We start from the raw sequence: 16,438 nt of genomic DNA on the forward strand, positions 1-16,438 counted from the left end.
CAGCAGTGTCAAGATCGGCCTCTATAGAGGAGGCTCGTGAAGGATGCTACTGGGCAGTTGGAGGCAGTCGCCCTCCAGCAACAACGGAGGGCAGAGGAGCGACGCTCACAACAACGAGCGGAGCGCCGGGTGACTAAAGCACAGCAAGTTGGCACAGTAGGGGGCACAGGTGGTGCATCAGCCAGTCATCTTAGTCAATCGACCCGTGGCACCTGGGTCTGCCCCGTGACCTCGTGCCAGCGGGCGTTCGACACTTCACGTGGCCTTAACATACACATAGCCTGGCACAAGCGCCGTGGTGACGTCACCGCCACTTAGCGGCGAATGGCGGTTGTTGTTGTGTGTGTCGGGGTTCGTGCGTGTGTGTGTGCCTGTGCGTGTGTACAGCCACATCAGCAGATCGATTCTTCCGCATCGACCGCATGCAGGTACGACGCGTGCGTCCTGCGTAAGTGGACCTCACACCCATCGTCACACTCACACGGAGTTCGAGTCACAGACTTTTAAAGGATGGACGAACAACGGCTTTGTTATTGAGCAGGCAGAAAGACGCCGCCTTCTTCAGCGTGTGGCACTTCCTCAGCTTTGGTTCAGCCAAGCCTGACTGCTGACGAGTTACCACATGTTGAAACGGTCCAGAGTGTTTTTGTGTTGAACCAATGCTGATGAAATGATGCACTCCCAGAAAGCCGTGTGACTGATGAGTTGTGTAAACATTTGTGGTTTTGTTTAGTGTGATGGGACAGATCTTGGAGAGAGGAGGATGATTGCCAGCAGTGTGTTGCATTCCTCATGGCTGATGATGTTGATGATGGTGATGATGGCGATGATGTTGATGGTGTTGATTTCCGCGTGCGTCCTCGCGACTGCAGGAGCAGCTGCACTTCCTGTCGGACATGTCGGCCGAGGAGCTGTTCGTGCTGGACCCGGAGACCCCGCGCCCGGCGTCCGTGTCCAGCGGAGCCGCGCCGGGCATGCCCGACCTCGTGGAGCCCTCTCCCGGGTAGAGCCCTCACCTCGCTGCCTCCCATTTCGCGTCCCTCGCGCCTCACCTCCTCCTCCTCACCCCTCTTCTGTGCCCTCTGTCGTGCGTGGCCAGGGTGCCGAGCCCCATGTCGGACAGCGAGCTCCTGCGCAGGGCGGCGCCCCCGTGCCGCCCTGCGCTGCTCTTCCCCGCGACCCCGAGCGGATCGCACTTCCCCCTGCGGCGCCGGTACCAGCGCAGCGCCACTCTACTCGTCTGTCTCGACGCATCCCAATCACCTCTTTTGTCAACATTCATATCCATGATCTCTCCCCCACCAATCTATACCTCCGGTAATTTGCATCTGCGCTCACCTTCATCGCTATCTCTATCTATCTCCATGCGTCTCTAGTCCTGGGTTGGTGTTCAGAGCGAGGGGCTGGTTAATTGGGGCAGGAGGCCGTGGAGAGGCAGGGGCGCTCCTGCGCGTAGCTGTGCACGCGGCTTCATTTCTCGCCGCGTTCCGGGCCGCTGGTAGCCCGGGGTAGTTGGCGCGCAACTTGTCGGAGTAGTGGTCGTCAGAGGGATATGTACTGGATGTGATGTGCCGGATACCGGAAACATGTATTGTTATTTCCAGCACTAGGCATTGCCCCACCCCCCCCCTGCATCTCCACAGGGCAGTTGGGTTCCACGTGCCCGGCGCACGCCGCAGGCTGTCCAGCGACGGCTGCTGCGTGACGGACCGACTGTCCCGGCAACACAGCGCCCCCCCCGCGCCCATGAAGGCGCTCACCAGGTGCTGCCACCGCTCACCACACACACACACTCACCACAAACCACATACACTCACCACACACACTCACCACCACCATCGCTATCACACACACCCGGGACTAATGCGTCTTTCATCTCTGCCAGGTTGGCCATGTCGACTGCTACGAAAGGTAACGCGCCCCTCACTCACACACAAGACAACGATCCCCCGTGTAGCTTTGACTGACTATTGGGGCAAGGGCTGTTTGTGAGTAGCGCCTTTGAAGGCCGGTCAACAACACGAGGGGGTGGTGTGGCCAGAAGTTGCGCTCGGCAACTTCGTTAAGAAAGCTCAACACACACGCGGATACGAGGAGGAACCTCGCGATAGCAGAGATGTGGTGCAGGCATCCGTGAGTGTCAAACCACACAGGGGTGTGTGCACAGAACACTCGGACTCTGCGCAATATGCAGCAGGAGTTCTTCAAAAACTCCACTGTGGTCTTCTTGTCCTAGGGCACCATCAAATAAATGTGATCAAATTTGACCGACTGACAGGGACAACAGTGAGACAGAGACGCACAGCTGTGTACTCCTCATGCACGGTTACTAGAGGCAGATTGTGCAGCAGTGAGCATTGGTGACTCTACTGTACTGATGAGTCGTAATAAGGAGGAAACCGGACTCCACTTAAATTTCGATTTAAAGCTTTCGTGACTGCAGGGATTCATCTTCTTGGTTCTTTCGGTAAAGTCACGTAGAAGGGAAATAATAAAATAATAAAAATAAAAAATAATAAAATAATTATCACGACGTTTCGGCCACAACGCAAGCAGCCGTCCTCAGGTGAAGAACAGGTCTGTCGGAAAGACAGCGTCTGACGCTGTCTGTTCTTCACCTGAGGACAGACCTGTTCTTCACCTGAGGACGGCTGCTTGCGTTGTGGCCGAAACGTCGTGATAATTATTTTATGATGTTTTATTTTTATTATTTTATTATTTCCCTTCTACGTGACTTTACCGAAAGAACCAAGAAGACGGACTCCACTTGTCTGTTTCATTGCCGTCTGTCCCTTTGTCACGTTGCTGGGATAAGTTTCCCTGGCGCGTGAATTTGCTCTCCGGGCTGAATGTCTCCTCTCTCCTCCTCTCCCGCAGCTCTGTTGGACGCCGCACGGCAGGGGTCGCTCGAGAAGGTGAGCGCCGTGGCGCCGTCACCGCACCCCGCACACCGCACCCCGCACCCCGCACACCGCACACCGCACCCCGCACAACGCACCCCGCACACCGCACCCGCACACCGCACCCCGCACACCGCACCCCGCACCCCGCACACCGCACCCCGCACACCGCACCCCGCACATTGCACCCGCACACCGCACCCCGCACACCGCACCCCGCACACCGCACCCCGCACCCCGCACACCGCACCCCGCACACCGCACCCCGCACACCGCACCCCGCACACCGCACACCGCACCCCGCACACCGCACCCCGCACACCGCACCCCGCACACCGCACACCGCACACCGCACCCCGCACCCCGCACACCGCACACCGCACCCCGCACACCGCACCCCGCACACCGCACCCCGCACACCGCACACCGCACCCCGCACACCGCACCCCGCACCCGCACACCGCACCCCGCACCCCACACACCGCACCCCGCACACCGCACCCCGCACACCGCACCCCGCACACCGCACACCGCACCCCGCACACCGCACCCCGCAAACCGCACCCCGCACACCGCACCCCGCACACCGCACCCCGCACAACGCACCCCGCACACCGCACCCCGCACACCGCACCCCGCACACCGCACCCCGCACACCGCCCCCCGCACACCGCACCCCGCACACCGCACCCCGCACCCCGCACCCCGCACACCGCACCCCGCACACCGCACACCGCACCCCGCACCCGCACACCGCACACCGCACACCGCACACCGCACCCCGCACACCGCACACCGCACCCCGCACACCGCACCCCGCACACCGCACACCGCACCCCGCACACCGCACCCCGCACCCGCACATCGCACCCCGCAACCCCGCACCCCGCACACCGCACCCCGCAACCCCGCACACCGCACACCGCACCCCGCACACCGCACCCCGCACACCGCACACCGCACACCGCACCCCGCACCCCGCACACCGCACCCCGCACACCGCACCCCGCACACCGCACCCCGCACCCTGCACACCGCACCCCGCACCCCGCACACCGCACCCCGCACACCGCACCCCGCACACCGCACACCGCACCCCGCACACCGCACCCCGCACACCGCACCCCGCACACCGCACACCGCACCCCGCACACCGCACCCCGCACACCGCACCCCGCACACCGCACCCCGCACCCCGCACACCGCACACCGCACCCCGCACCCCGCACACCGCACCCCGCACACCGCACCCGCACACCGCACCCCGCACACCGCACCCCGCACACCGCACCCCGCACACCGCACCCCGCACATCGCACCCCGCACCCCGCACCCCGCACACCGCACCCCGCACACCGCACCCCGCACCCCGCACACCGCACACCGCACCCCGCACCCCGCACACCGCACCCCGCACACCGCACCCCGCACACCGCACCCCGCACACCGCACCCCGCACACCGCACCCCGAACCCCGCACCCCGAACCCCGCACCCCACCGCATCCCGCACCCCGCACACCGCACCCCAAATCCCGCGCCCCGGACCCCACCGCACCCCATCGCACCCCGCATCCCGCACACCGCACCCCGAACCCCGCACCCTGCACCCTACCGCACCCCACCGCTCTCCGCACTCCGCACACCGCACACCGCACCCTGAACCCCGCACCCCACCGCCCCCCACAGCACCCCGCACACCACACCCCCTCGCAGCCCTGCGCCACGCGAATGGGGCGCGCAGTGGGTGGGGCACGGTCATAAATTTGAGGAAGAGCCCAAGACTCGGAGACCCCAACAATAACGATGATGACGACTTGCACGCGTGATGCACCCGGGGAGGGAACGGGAGGGAACGGAAGGGAGTTAGCAAGGGAGCGAGCGAAAAGGAGCGACTCTCCCACTCGACAGCACACTCGACGTACCCACTCGCCCACCCAATCACTCGCCTACCTGCTCACCTCCCCTCTCTCACGCACTCACCCACCCACCCACTTGCTCGCTCGCCCACCCACCCACTTGCTCACTCACCCATTCACCCACTTACTCATTCACCCATTCACCCACTTACTCATTCACGCACCCACTTACTTACCCGCACACTCACCTACTCGTGAAAGCATGGCGTAGTGGAGGAACGTGTTGAGGAGAGAAAGCGGAGAGGGGGAATAAGCGGAGTTCCCTGGGAAGTAAGTTGCAGAGCGTGCGGGCGGCGTAGCGGCCTAAGTCCTTGACCAGGCAGCGCAGATTGGCAGAGCGGTCAAGGGAGTGGGCTGGGCGGTGTCCGCCGTGGGCAGGAGGCTGAGCGACACTGTCGTCTCTTTTTTGTTTCCAATCGCATTCGGCTGTTTTCCCTTCAAAAACCATAATCTCTATCATGACACATGTTGGTACGCTTCTATAAACAATTTCGTTTATTAAAGCTACCGCCGTAACATTTCTATTTCACATTTTTGTGATCCAGAGATAATATTCTTCGAGAAGATAATTTATAGCATTTGCAACCCCGCGTGGTACCGATTAGACATGTTTTCAGCCAATGGCCCAAAGACTACCCGCTGTCTCCTCCTCCTTCTCCTCCCGTGCGTCCCGCCAGCTGATCGATGCCCACTCGCGGGGGGCCGACCTCCTGGCCCGTGACTCGGAGGGGCGCAGCGCGCTCCACCACGCGGCCGCTGGGGGCCACCGCGACCTCGTCAAGCACATCCTTGAGACCGGTCCGTTCTGCCAAGGGTCACCGTGGCCGTGTTTTGCTTTGCTCGTGCTGAGCACGGCTTTTGGAAAAATCTAACAAAGGCCAAAGTTATTTCCGCCACTCAAATGAACATTGAGGAGGTGATCATCTTCTGTTCAATTCCCTTAGGCAGTTCGGGAAATTCCTCATTCCTTTGGTGGGGAGTGAGTCTCTTCATGGGACAGTCAGCATTGTTGACTGCTTTTGGAAAGCTGAACATGGTAATGAAAAATGAAGTAGCGGTGAGCCTTGAGGTGACGGTGTTTAATCCGTAGGTGCCACGTGGTTCAGAGACGCGACAATTTACCGGAAATGTCCAACAACTGAAGTGTGCAGAGAAGCACGGAGAGATGCACGCTGAGAATTACATTGAAGGGTGTGACGGGAGTGTGGTGGTAGTATGTGTGTGTGGGGTGGTGGTAGTGTGTGTGTGGGGTGGCAGTAGTGTGTGTGGGGTGGTGGTGGTGTGTGTGTGGGGTGGTGGTGTGGTATAGTCGTGTGGTGGTAGTGTGTGTGTGGGGTGGTGGTGGTGTGTGTGTGGGGTGGTGGTGTGGTATAGTCGTGTGGTGATAGTGTGTGTGGGGTGGTGGTGGTGTGTGTGTGGGGTGGTGGTGTGGTATAGTCGTGTGATGGTGTGTGTGTGTGGTGGTGTGGTATAGTCGTGTGGTGGGAGGATCATGGTGTGCTCGCAGCGTTCGTGCTGTGGTGGTATGGTGGGAGTCTGCGTGATGCGGTGAAATTGGGGCGTGCTGTTTTTGATGCGCTGCTGTATTTCCAACAGGGCCCCTAGAGCTATTGGATGAAGCGGAGGCTGACACGTGCGTATACACAGACACACGCACGCGTAATGTTGTGATATTGCAATGGTGTTATGGTCTCATTTGATGTGCTGATGCTGTGATGCGTAATGTTGCTATGATGTACTTCAATGTTGTGATGCGTGATGGCGTGATGAGTTTCCAGTGATGACGATGATGAAGATGACGATGTGTCGCGCAGAGGGAACACCGCTCTGCACGGTGCCGCTGCTGGGGGGCACCGCACCGTCTGTTACTTCCTGGTAGAGGCCGGAGCCTCGCTGCTCAAAACCAACTCCAAGGTTCAATCCAGTACCCCACCCCGACATACCCACTCTGCTCACCCCCCCAACATACCCCCTCCCTCCCCACCCCCAGCATTCCCCATCCCTCTCTCCCCACCCCGACATACCCCCTCCCTCTCTCCCCACCCCCAGCATTCCCCTTCTCCTGGGACGGTGTGCCTCTGGGAGCTCTCTCCATGTTCATCGCCAATTCAACACTGAGGTAGCCCAATGGAAACAGAAACGGCACATCATCGTTAATCATAGAGTGATGCATAGGTTAACCGATTCTTATGCTCGCGGTCTGTGCGTGGGATCTAGTGGGCGAATCGGTGGTCTTGTCGGGTGTCGATGCTGTTCATTTAATTGTCACGTGACCCCTGCAGCCGCTACAGATGCTATTCATCCACCACGATGGGAAATTAAATGATCGATTATTGCAGCAGAATGTCATCCCGACTGCAACGACGAATCACCAAGGAAGAGAGGGTGAATCATTCCATCCCTATTCATCATCGGCATCCTCAGCAGAAATTATCATGTATTTATTATCTCCTTTTCCTAGGGAAACCGTATCGAGTCTGAGTACTCTTCACGTGAGAAGAACTCGGAGATATCCCGCCCACGCGAGGGGGTTACACTAAACCTCCTCACAGATAGATCCAACACATTGCTGACACAGTCCAAGCCGACAACACCTGACCTGGCGTCCCGACGCAGTCTCCCATCCAAGTATTAACCATGGGACCTTTTTTGGCAGTATCAAAGTATGAAAAATAAGAGTAGCGTTTACCCTCTCTGGCAATACAACAGGTGTCAATGTGTTCAAACACCAAATAAATCCCTTTCGCAAGGACACAAGTCTGCATTAAGCACACGTGCTTGCGGTAAGCATGCACTGGTCGCCTTTTGGTGTTTTCTGGTCTAACATTGGTGCAATTAGGCCATGAGGAAAGCTGCCTCTGGCGTAGGTCAATCCGTCTCAAAGACAATGCATATTTGATCAGAGCATGTTTTCTCTGCATGTTCACCGCAAGTCCGTGTGGTCAATGAGAACTTGATCAAGATATTTGGTGTTTGAACATCTTAGCACCCCCTGTTTTATTCTTCAAGTATTAACTGGGTCGAACTCTGCTCAGCTTCATATATCAAATAAGTTCGGACACATTCAGAGTTGGCTTTGTGTAAGCACTGACCCTGAGCAGGATGCGTGACCTTGTGAGGCTGCAGCCGCTGGTAGTTGCTTGCAACTCGGCCGTCTTGCAACTGAATCGCCCATGTGGTCGTCTCTCCAACCACCGCTTGCTCACAGTAGTGCTCGACTCTGCTGTCATCTGGTGGTATCTGGTTGTAGAGTACAGACAGACTCAGCTTGGATGCATTCATCTGCTCTGCGATTTGTCGCCCGAATTTACATCGCGTGGGCATTTAGACGAAGAAGTCGCAGGAGATTATGGTTGCACAATACAAAGAAGGATTTGGGTTCGCCGACCAATCGCTTGAATTTGCTGGCACTCGTGCCGGTGCCGCTGCAGGGGGACCTGGCGGGAGATGTGGCGCGTGAAGCCGGGGAGCTGGAGCTCGCCGCCTTCCTCGAAAATCGGCAGCACCAGCAGATGATCACGCGCGACGACCAGGAGACGGCCGTGTGAGGACCACCGTCCACCATCACCAACGCCACAATCACCGCCACCACTATCACCGCCACTTTGACTATCACCTTGACCACCAAACTTTCCGTCATCACCTCGCGGCCCCAGCAGCCGACATTAGCGCAACCGTCACCATCGTGAGCGCCACCAGCAATGATAGCACCAGCTCCACCAGTTCCACAAACTCCACAAGCAATAACCCAGCTCCAACAGTGACGCCACCGATTTCACCAGTGCCACCCGCTCAGCACGGTGGCCCCGCGCTGCTGCTCGCTGGACTTGCCCGGTGTTGGGTCCCGCGCCGAGCCCCGCGGGCGAGTTCTTCCGTGGAGCTGAGATTACTTCTTCTGCAGTCGCCGCGGCAGTGAAACTCCCGCCCGCCCGCTCATCTCACGTTGATTTATCATCCCCGCCGCTTCTTCTCCCTGACTCCCCCCGCCCCTCCCCTCCCCCGGCCGTGTCGCCGTGTCTTGTACATTCGTGAACCCCGATCTCGATCCCTCCTGGGTCTGACCATGAAACGACGATGATCTCTACTGAGTGCGTCCAGGTGACCAGCCTGGTGGCGCTCTCGTTGCCTCACCCTGTCCCCCCCTCCCTCCCTCCCACCACCCCCGACTCTTACCGCCAACAGCGCTCACCTCCCCCGTGCTTCCTGGCGCACCGCGCCACGTGCCGTGACTGCATGACTCCGTGACCTTGCGTGACCCCCCCCCCCCCAGTGCCGCGTGTGTGTACATACCGAGGGAATGATGGTCGTGCTCGTTTTGCATATTGTGCGTGTGAAACATCTTCTTGAGATTTTAAACTCGACATTTTATATATTTCTGGCCGGTGATGATGGAGGCTGGCGTCGCGTGGAGTGCGTTTCTACGGTGGGCGGCGCGCGTCCGTGGCCGCGCGCCGCGCGTTTCTAATAAAGCGACGCCGTGTTTACAGCTCCGCCGCGCTCGCCGCCCGCGTGTCCTGACTCCAGCCTCAAGAACACCGACGCAAAGCCACCTTCAGCACGACTCTATCATCAGTAGTAGCAATAACAATGTCGCCTTGTAACACTGCGTCACCGCCGCACATATTTCGCTCGCTCTCGTAGAGAGGATAACTCGGAGGGACGCGGATGAACCACGGACAGACGGTCTGCGGTCCTCTATATATGAAGGTGTTACCAACCAATTAATGAGTGTTTACTTGTGGGAGAAAACTGGAGCACTCGGAGAAACCCCACACGTGCGAGAAAGAAACTGTCCTGTACAAATGGAACAGGTGAAGTCCACATGTTGGCGGGTCCACCTCCTCTACACCCACGGGAAGGGAGTTTTGCAACGTGTGTGCTCCACCAACCTCACTTGTACCTCCACAATGCGGGATTACAGGCCGCCACGTGCATAGCCACCACCACTGCCCAGCTAGGAACTCGAGTACATGGCGCATCTGTTGCGGTGTTGCGGGTCTAAGTGGGGGAGTGGGATTGGGCGAGGAGAGGAAGGAGTTTGAGTCATGGATCTGCTCTCGATTAGAAACTTACAGAAGACGAGAAATTATCGTGACCCTGAGGCCCCTCGCGATGTTGGTTTGTGTTGCTTCCTCAATTCAGAGGGGCCATCTCGCTTCACCTGTCCGCCAGATCTTGTGTCACTGTCCCCTACATCTCTCTCCACTTGCCCCCCACATCTTGTGTCACTGTCCCCTACATCTCTCTCCACTTGCCCCCCCCCCCCACATCTTGCGTCACTGCCCCCCTCACCTCGCTTCACCTGCCCCGCGCTATCCCGGTCGCGAGGCGCCGGGCTTGCGCTCGGCTCCCGCAGCGGCAGCGCATCAGCTGCAGGGACGTGCGCTTGAACTCGCGGATGCAGAGCGCGTAGCACGCGGGGTTCACGGCGCTGTTGACGTAGCAGAGCCAGTAGCCCAGCTCCCAGGCGGCGTGGGGCACGCAGTCCGTACAGAACACGGCGAGCAGCACCATCACGTTGTAGGGCGTCCACGTGACGATGAACGCGAGCAGCACGGCGGCCACGGTGCGGGTCAGCTTCCTCTCGCGCCGCGCCCGGGCGCCGCCAAAGCTCCCACTCCGCCGCGCGGCGCCTGCACCGCCTCCCCCACCCACTCGGAGCCGCGGGCCGCCACTCGCCGCCTCTCCGCTCGCCTCTCCGATCTCGCTCGACAAACGACGGCGGCGCGCGCGGCGGCACCGCGCGGGGGGGACGCGAGGCGCCGCTCCCGGGCTGCTCCCGCCGTCGACGTCTTCGTCTCCGGAACCTGGGCTGAGTTCGCGGAGGGAACTTCCCTGACGAGATCTGCAATCCATCTGTGCGGCGCCGTCGTGCCCAGCCGCTCGTAGCTCCAGCCGCGCGCTCGGCGCTGCTCCCTCCGCGTCGCGTTCACTCGCGGCGCTCTCAGCGCTGCGAGAGCGGCCACCTCCAGGCCATTGGAACAGCACCTTGGCCGAGGCCATGAGTCTCACTGGGCCCTGCGGCCGCTGCTGAGGCCGCTCGCCCGGCTGCACACGGCACCTGCTGGCGCGCACGATGTAGAGATAGAGGATGCACATGACGGCTACGGGCAGGTAGAAGGCGGCGATGGCTGTGCCCAAAGTGGCCGCGGGGTTGGAGAAGAATTGGATGTAGCAGGCGTCTTCGGGCACGGTGCGCACGCCCTCGACGAACTGCCAGAGCACGATGGCCGGGGCCCACAGCAGCAGGGATAGCAGCCAGGCGGCCGCGATCGCGATTGCGGCGGCGCGGGCCGTGCGGCGAGCCGGGTAGGTGTGCGGCCGCGACACGCACAGGAAGCGGTCGCAGCTGATGATGAGCAGGTTCATGACGGACGCGTTGCTCGCCACGTAGTCGATCGAGAGCCACAGGTCGCACAGCGCAGCGCCCAGCGGCCACGCGCCCCGCCACACGTACACCGCGTACACGTTCATGGAAAAGGCGCCGATGATGAGATCTGCGCACGCCAGGCTGAAGATGAAGTAGCTGTTGACCGTCTGCAGCCGGCGGTTGACGCAGATGGAGATGATGACGAGCGCGTTTCCCAGCACCGTGAGCAGACTGAGCGCGCCCGTGCCCACGAAGATGAGCGCCGAGCGTGGAGCGGCCGAGAAGGTCGCGTTCTCCGTGAGCAGAGGCGGTAGGGACACGGTCTCCATCCCAGAATGGCCACTCACTCCCGCGCACGCGCGGCGCAGCGAGTGGTGCAGGCGCGCATTGGAGTCCCCTCTCAACCAGCCAGTGGGTACAGGCGCGGGCAGAGGGCGTCGGCAGAGCAGCGCTGCTTCTGCTGCTGCTGATTATGATGATAACTATAATCTTACGTTTAATCTGGTTAGCTGTCCGGAAAAGCCTCACTGGTTATCAAGACTCCTTTCAGCAGGGTCCTACTGCATTAAGTTGTTGGCTAATTCCATTAAAAAGAGGTCCGCTTCGCGTGCGAGGAAATCGGAGGACAACCGAAGAACCCCGACGCAAATATGAGGAGGGTAACACGGAAATCCGCACATATACACTCAATAATCTATGTCTCTCCTGAAATATCTTGCCGCCTCGTAGCCAAATCTTACAACACGTGCTATCCGCAGGCAGTCGCTGGCCTAAGAACGAACCACACTCGAGCCCACTTGGCTTCGGAGATTTCCAGACCGCGGCGCGCCTTCTGGGTGATCCGGTGATGGCAGGGCTCTGTCGGGCTGCTGCCGAGTGCGGGAAAACTGCGCGTGGGCGCAGTGTGGCGGGCGCGTGGCTGGTTTATGCTTTTCATGGTGCGGACTTTGGGCCTCATTGCAATAGTGAGAAACTTAGATATTTGGGGTTTAGCCAATTATGCAACTGCTTGCATAACACGGCCCTCGCACAGCCTGCCTAGCTCTCGGTGGCAACACTCGGGAATGTTGTAGCTGGAGAATCGGGTCCCGCGCCACCCGGAGCAACGGAGTCACCTTGACGCCGTGAAGATCGGGTCACTGGTTTCCATCGAGGAGGGTGAGACATTATTCGGCTTATTCGAGTCGATGTTCCCCTGTTGAAATTTAAAGGCGTTGGTCATTTTCCAACTTTCCAAACCAGAACAGTTGTTTCCTGTAACAGGCACTTTACTATAATATTTCACCTGCAAAATCCCTTGAGATGAAACATTTCGTTAGCGAGGATGTCCATGTCGATATCCTCCAGAGATCAGTCGAGCGGATACCCTATCGCCAGGAGTGGTGTGGCGCAAATCTTTACCTGTTTGAAAGTTATTAAACTATCTTCAGAATACCGGTGATGCGTGTCTCCTTCACGTGTCCCTCGTCAGACTGAGCGAGCTGCATTTGCTCTTGTGAGAACTCCACGAGGTTTGAGAGTGGAGGACGGCACGGGGCGCGTGTGAGATCACCGATTAATCCGCAGGACACAAAGCGTCACGTGGCTGAGCTTTGCCCCTTTGGGCTGCAGCGCAGCCGCGGCATTTGGCTCGGGATTCCGAGCGGGAGAAGTGGCAGAGGATCAAAGATGAGGGCGCTCCACACTGACGCGGGTTCACGGTTCATCCATGCACGCCACGTGAACCTCTCACACCACATGGACCTCACCACACCGCGTGAACCACACACATCACGTGAACCTCTCACGCCACAATAACCCCATACACCAGGTGAACCTCTCATATCACATGAACATCAACACACCTCATGAACCCCACACACCACGTAAACTCAAAACACCGCAAGTTTCAAGCGTATTTTGTTGAACCAGGTGAGAACACAAGACGCGTTTTATTTGCAACAGTGGCCAGGGTCACCAAAACGGTCAAAGAAAATAAGGTTATATATTGACTTCAAGCTTTCGTGACTGCAGGAATTAATATTCTGTGGGTCTTTCGGTAAAGTCACGTAGATATGTTCGAAGAAAATTACCAAAAAATAACAAAAAACCGCGACGTTTCGATCACCACACAAGCGATCGTCACCAGGAGGAAAAAAGAGGGGGAAAGCTGCTGAGGCAGGCTGTTTTAAACCTTTAAAACAGTCTGCCTCAGCAGCTTTCCAGACTGTTTTAAAGGGTTAAAACAGTCACGTTTAAAACAGTCAGGTTTAAAACAGTCAGGTTTAAAACAGTATGTTTTAAAGGTTTAAAACAGTCTGGAAAAGCTGCTGGAAAGCTGCTGAGGCAGACTGTTTTAAAGGTTTAAAACAGTCTGCCTCAGCAGCGTTCCCCCTCTTTTTCCCTCCTGATGACGATCGCTTGTGTTGTGATCGAAACGTCGTAGTTTTTTGTTATTTTTTGGTAATTTTCTTTGAGCCTATCTACGCGACTTTACCGAAAGACCCACAGAATGAGGTTATATATTGCACAATATATATGACGTCAAGAAAATCAGAACAAAAACAACCAAATAAAAACCAGGCAAAAAAACGGATGAATGTAAAACAGTGCACATGTTTATACAGCCTTGAGCCAGTGGTGGAGATTGCACATTCTCAGGGCAGGTATGAGTGTATCCATAAGACAACCAGTGTCAAATGTGAACCCCCAGCACCACATGATCCTCACGCATCACATTAACCAGACACCGGCAGCTTGCTGTGCCCGTGTCAATCCACTCCGCGGACGCCCTTGCACACGCGGTGGTGTTCCATCTCAAGGGATTATCTAAGTTGAACGGCTCGATACATGGATGGCGAGACATTAGCAAGACCGTCTCCGACATCTCCAGCCACATGAGCCTCTTGGGTGACGCGCCACGGGAACTTCCAGCGCCACGCGAGGCGGCCGCCAGAGGGCGCCGTCGAGGCGCCGAGCGCGGCCACCAACAGGGCCCGGAAGGGGCGCGAGGTCGCCCCTCCCCCCGCCCCTCCCCCTCCTCCCCCCCGCCCCTCCCCCCTGCGACGTAAACAACGCGCTGCGTGGCGCCATGGCGCGGCCCCGCCGAGAGGATTGAGGCCTCTTCCCGCGAGAGCCGTCGCCTGTGACCCCGTCTCCTCCTCGTCCTCCTCCTCCTGGTGAGACGAGATGAACCCCCGACGAGGGCAGCAGAGGTTCCCCACGGCGCTGCCCCCCAAAGCCTGTGGGGCCTGGCCCGGGGACCAGGGTCCTCTGGAGATCCTTGGTCCTGTGAGGAGCAGCTGGGAATGCAGCTCTCACCAAGGAGACGTGTAGTAGACGCATTTGTTGTGACTCCTGTGGAGGACGTGGAGGGCGGTCTGCGTGTGTGTGGGATCTGGTGAGTGTGAGAGCTGATCTGTAGAGTGTGATTGGTGAGTGTCGGGTCCGGTGAACGGAGCATGTGGTCTGGAGTGTCCTCTGGTGAGAGTTGGATCTGTAGAGAGTGGGGCATGATGAGTATGGGACCTGGTGAGTGAGAGCTGGGGAGTGTGGGGTTAGGCTGCAAGGAGTGCTATCTGGGGAGTGTGGGACATGGGATTCGGGTTGAGCTTTGGGTCCGATTTGTGTGGACAACGTGCGATGTTATGAAGGAGGATCTGGTCCGTTGTGTTCTGTTCCCGTTGTATCCCATCGACTCGTGTTACTCAAGTGGCAAACTAAGAATCGATTTGTCTTAATCTGCGTTATGTACCCGCTTTGAGGGGAGCGAGGCCGACGGCCTGTGCTGGTCGAGAAGCCTCGCTGTTGCCTGAGAGGCCTGCGGGGGAGGGAGCGCGCAGCGGGGCCGAGCCGCATGGACGTGCGGCGCCGTCTTGTGCGCGGGGCAAGTGATGTCGCTGCCTTTGATTTGCTGTTTTAGGCGCCGACTTATGCTCGACATCATGGATTCACCGAAGGAGTTGAACCTTCAAGACAAAAAGGATTTGGACAAGTTTTTAAAATTCTTCGCACTCAAGGTGGGTGACATCTGTAGCCGATACGCACGCGGCTCGTCCACAGTGACTTAGCTGGATGTGAATGATGCTCTGAGATGTGATGAAAAGTGGAATTATACTGCACCTAAAGGGGCTAAGGCCGCTAAGTGATTGTGTGAGAGTGCATGTTATGAGTTTTTAATGATGAGGTGACTTAATAATAAACAAGGGATTTAAGTTATTCTAAAGGGATTCAAATAAATGTTAAATTGCTGTGTAAGTGACGGCGAGTTAGGGATATTTTGGAGGGATGAAAGTGTCTCTGCATATGCTCTGTTGACTGCCATAGCTGTGACAGGCGTTTCACTATCGTGGACGCCAAGACTTGAGACCGTCCTGTCTCATCCACACTGTTCAACTACCACACTGCAGATCACAGCATTCAACATATTGCAGATCACAACACTCATCACACTGCAGGTCACAACACTCACCACACTGCAGATCACAACACTCATCAAACTGCAGATCACAACACTCATCACACTGCAGATCACAACACTCATCACACTGCAGATCACAACACTCATCAAACTGCAGATCACAAACACTCATCACACTGCAGATCACAACACTCATCACACTGCAGATCACAACACTCATCACACTGCAGATCACAACACTCACCACACTGCAGATCACAACACTCATCAAACTGCAGATCACAACACTCATCACACTGCAGATCACAACACTCATCACACTGCAGATCACAACACTCATCAAACTGCAGATCACAACACTCAATCCAAACCTGCAGATCACAACACTCATCACACTGCAGATCACAACACTCATCACACTGCAGATCACAACACTCACCACACTGCAGATCACAACACTCACCACACTGCAGATCACAACACTCACCACACTGTAGATCACAACACTCATCACACTGCAGATCACAACACTCATCACACTGCAGATCACAACACTCACCACACTGCAGATCACAACACTCACCACACTGCAGATCACAACACTCATCACACTGTCAGATCACAACACTCACCACACTGCAGATCACAACACTCCACACTGCAGATCACAACACTCATCACACTGCAGATCACAACACTCACCACACTGCAGATCACAACACTCACCCACACTGCAGATCACAACACTCACCACACTGCAGATCACAACACTCATCACACTGCAGATCACAACACTCACCACACTGCAGATCACAACACTCACCACACTGCAGATCACAACACTCATCACAC

General features: G+C 57.6%; 2 protein-coding genes across 3 annotated transcripts; one reads left to right on the forward strand and one right to left on the reverse strand.

Annotated features, from left to right (window-relative positions):
* Nucleotides 1-41: 41 nt before the first annotated feature.
* Nucleotides 42-9,310, forward strand: LOC144740469 (diacylglycerol kinase iota-like). Of its 2 annotated transcripts, none has more exons than XM_078623317.1 (10): nt 42-428; nt 873-1,003; nt 1,100-1,213; nt 1,644-1,763; nt 1,886-1,911; nt 2,878-2,915; nt 5,495-5,615; nt 6,414-6,450; nt 6,596-6,731; nt 8,249-9,310. In XM_078623317.1, exons 1-10 carry the CDS (start codon nt 423-425, stop codon nt 8,363-8,365), a joined length of 846 nt encoding a protein of 281 aa, XP_078479443.1. In that variant the 5' UTR covers nt 42-422; the 3' UTR covers nt 8,366-9,310. The 2 variants fall into 2 exon arrangements, with proteins under 2 accessions (XP_078479443.1, XP_078479444.1); XM_078623318.1 differs by having other exon boundaries at nt 44-428; nt 6,632-6,731.
* An 805-nt stretch (nt 9,311-10,115) lies between these two features.
* Nucleotides 10,116-11,516, reverse strand: LOC144740468 (muscarinic acetylcholine receptor M4-like). The gene has a single exon (XM_078623316.1). It carries the CDS (start codon nt 11,514-11,516, stop codon nt 10,116-10,118), a length of 1,401 nt encoding a protein of 466 aa, XP_078479442.1.
* Nucleotides 11,517-16,438: the final 4,922 nt, after the last annotated feature.

This window comes from Lampetra planeri, unplaced genomic scaffold (assembly GCF_965212315.1).
Source record: "Lampetra planeri unplaced genomic scaffold, kcLamPlan1.2.h2 scaffold_2186, whole genome shotgun sequence".
Classification (NCBI taxonomy): Eukaryota; Metazoa; Chordata; class Hyperoartia; order Petromyzontiformes; family Petromyzontidae; genus Lampetra; species Lampetra planeri.

Excerpts from the sequence above, each read along its gene's own strand:
- LOC144740469 (XM_078623317.1), top strand. Across the intron at positions 5,616-6,413 it reads CAAGCACATCCTTGAGACCG|GGCCCCTAGAGCTATTGGAT; the intron begins GTCCGTTCTGCC and ends TATTTCCAACAG. Across the intron at positions 6,451-6,595 it reads GATGAAGCGGAGGCTGACAC|TGATGACGATGATGAAGATG; the intron begins GTGCGTATACAC and ends ATGAGTTTCCAG.
- LOC144740468 (XM_078623316.1), bottom strand. The coding sequence starts at position 11,516 with ATGGAGACCGTGTCCCTACCGCCTCTGCTCACGGAGAACGCGACCTTC.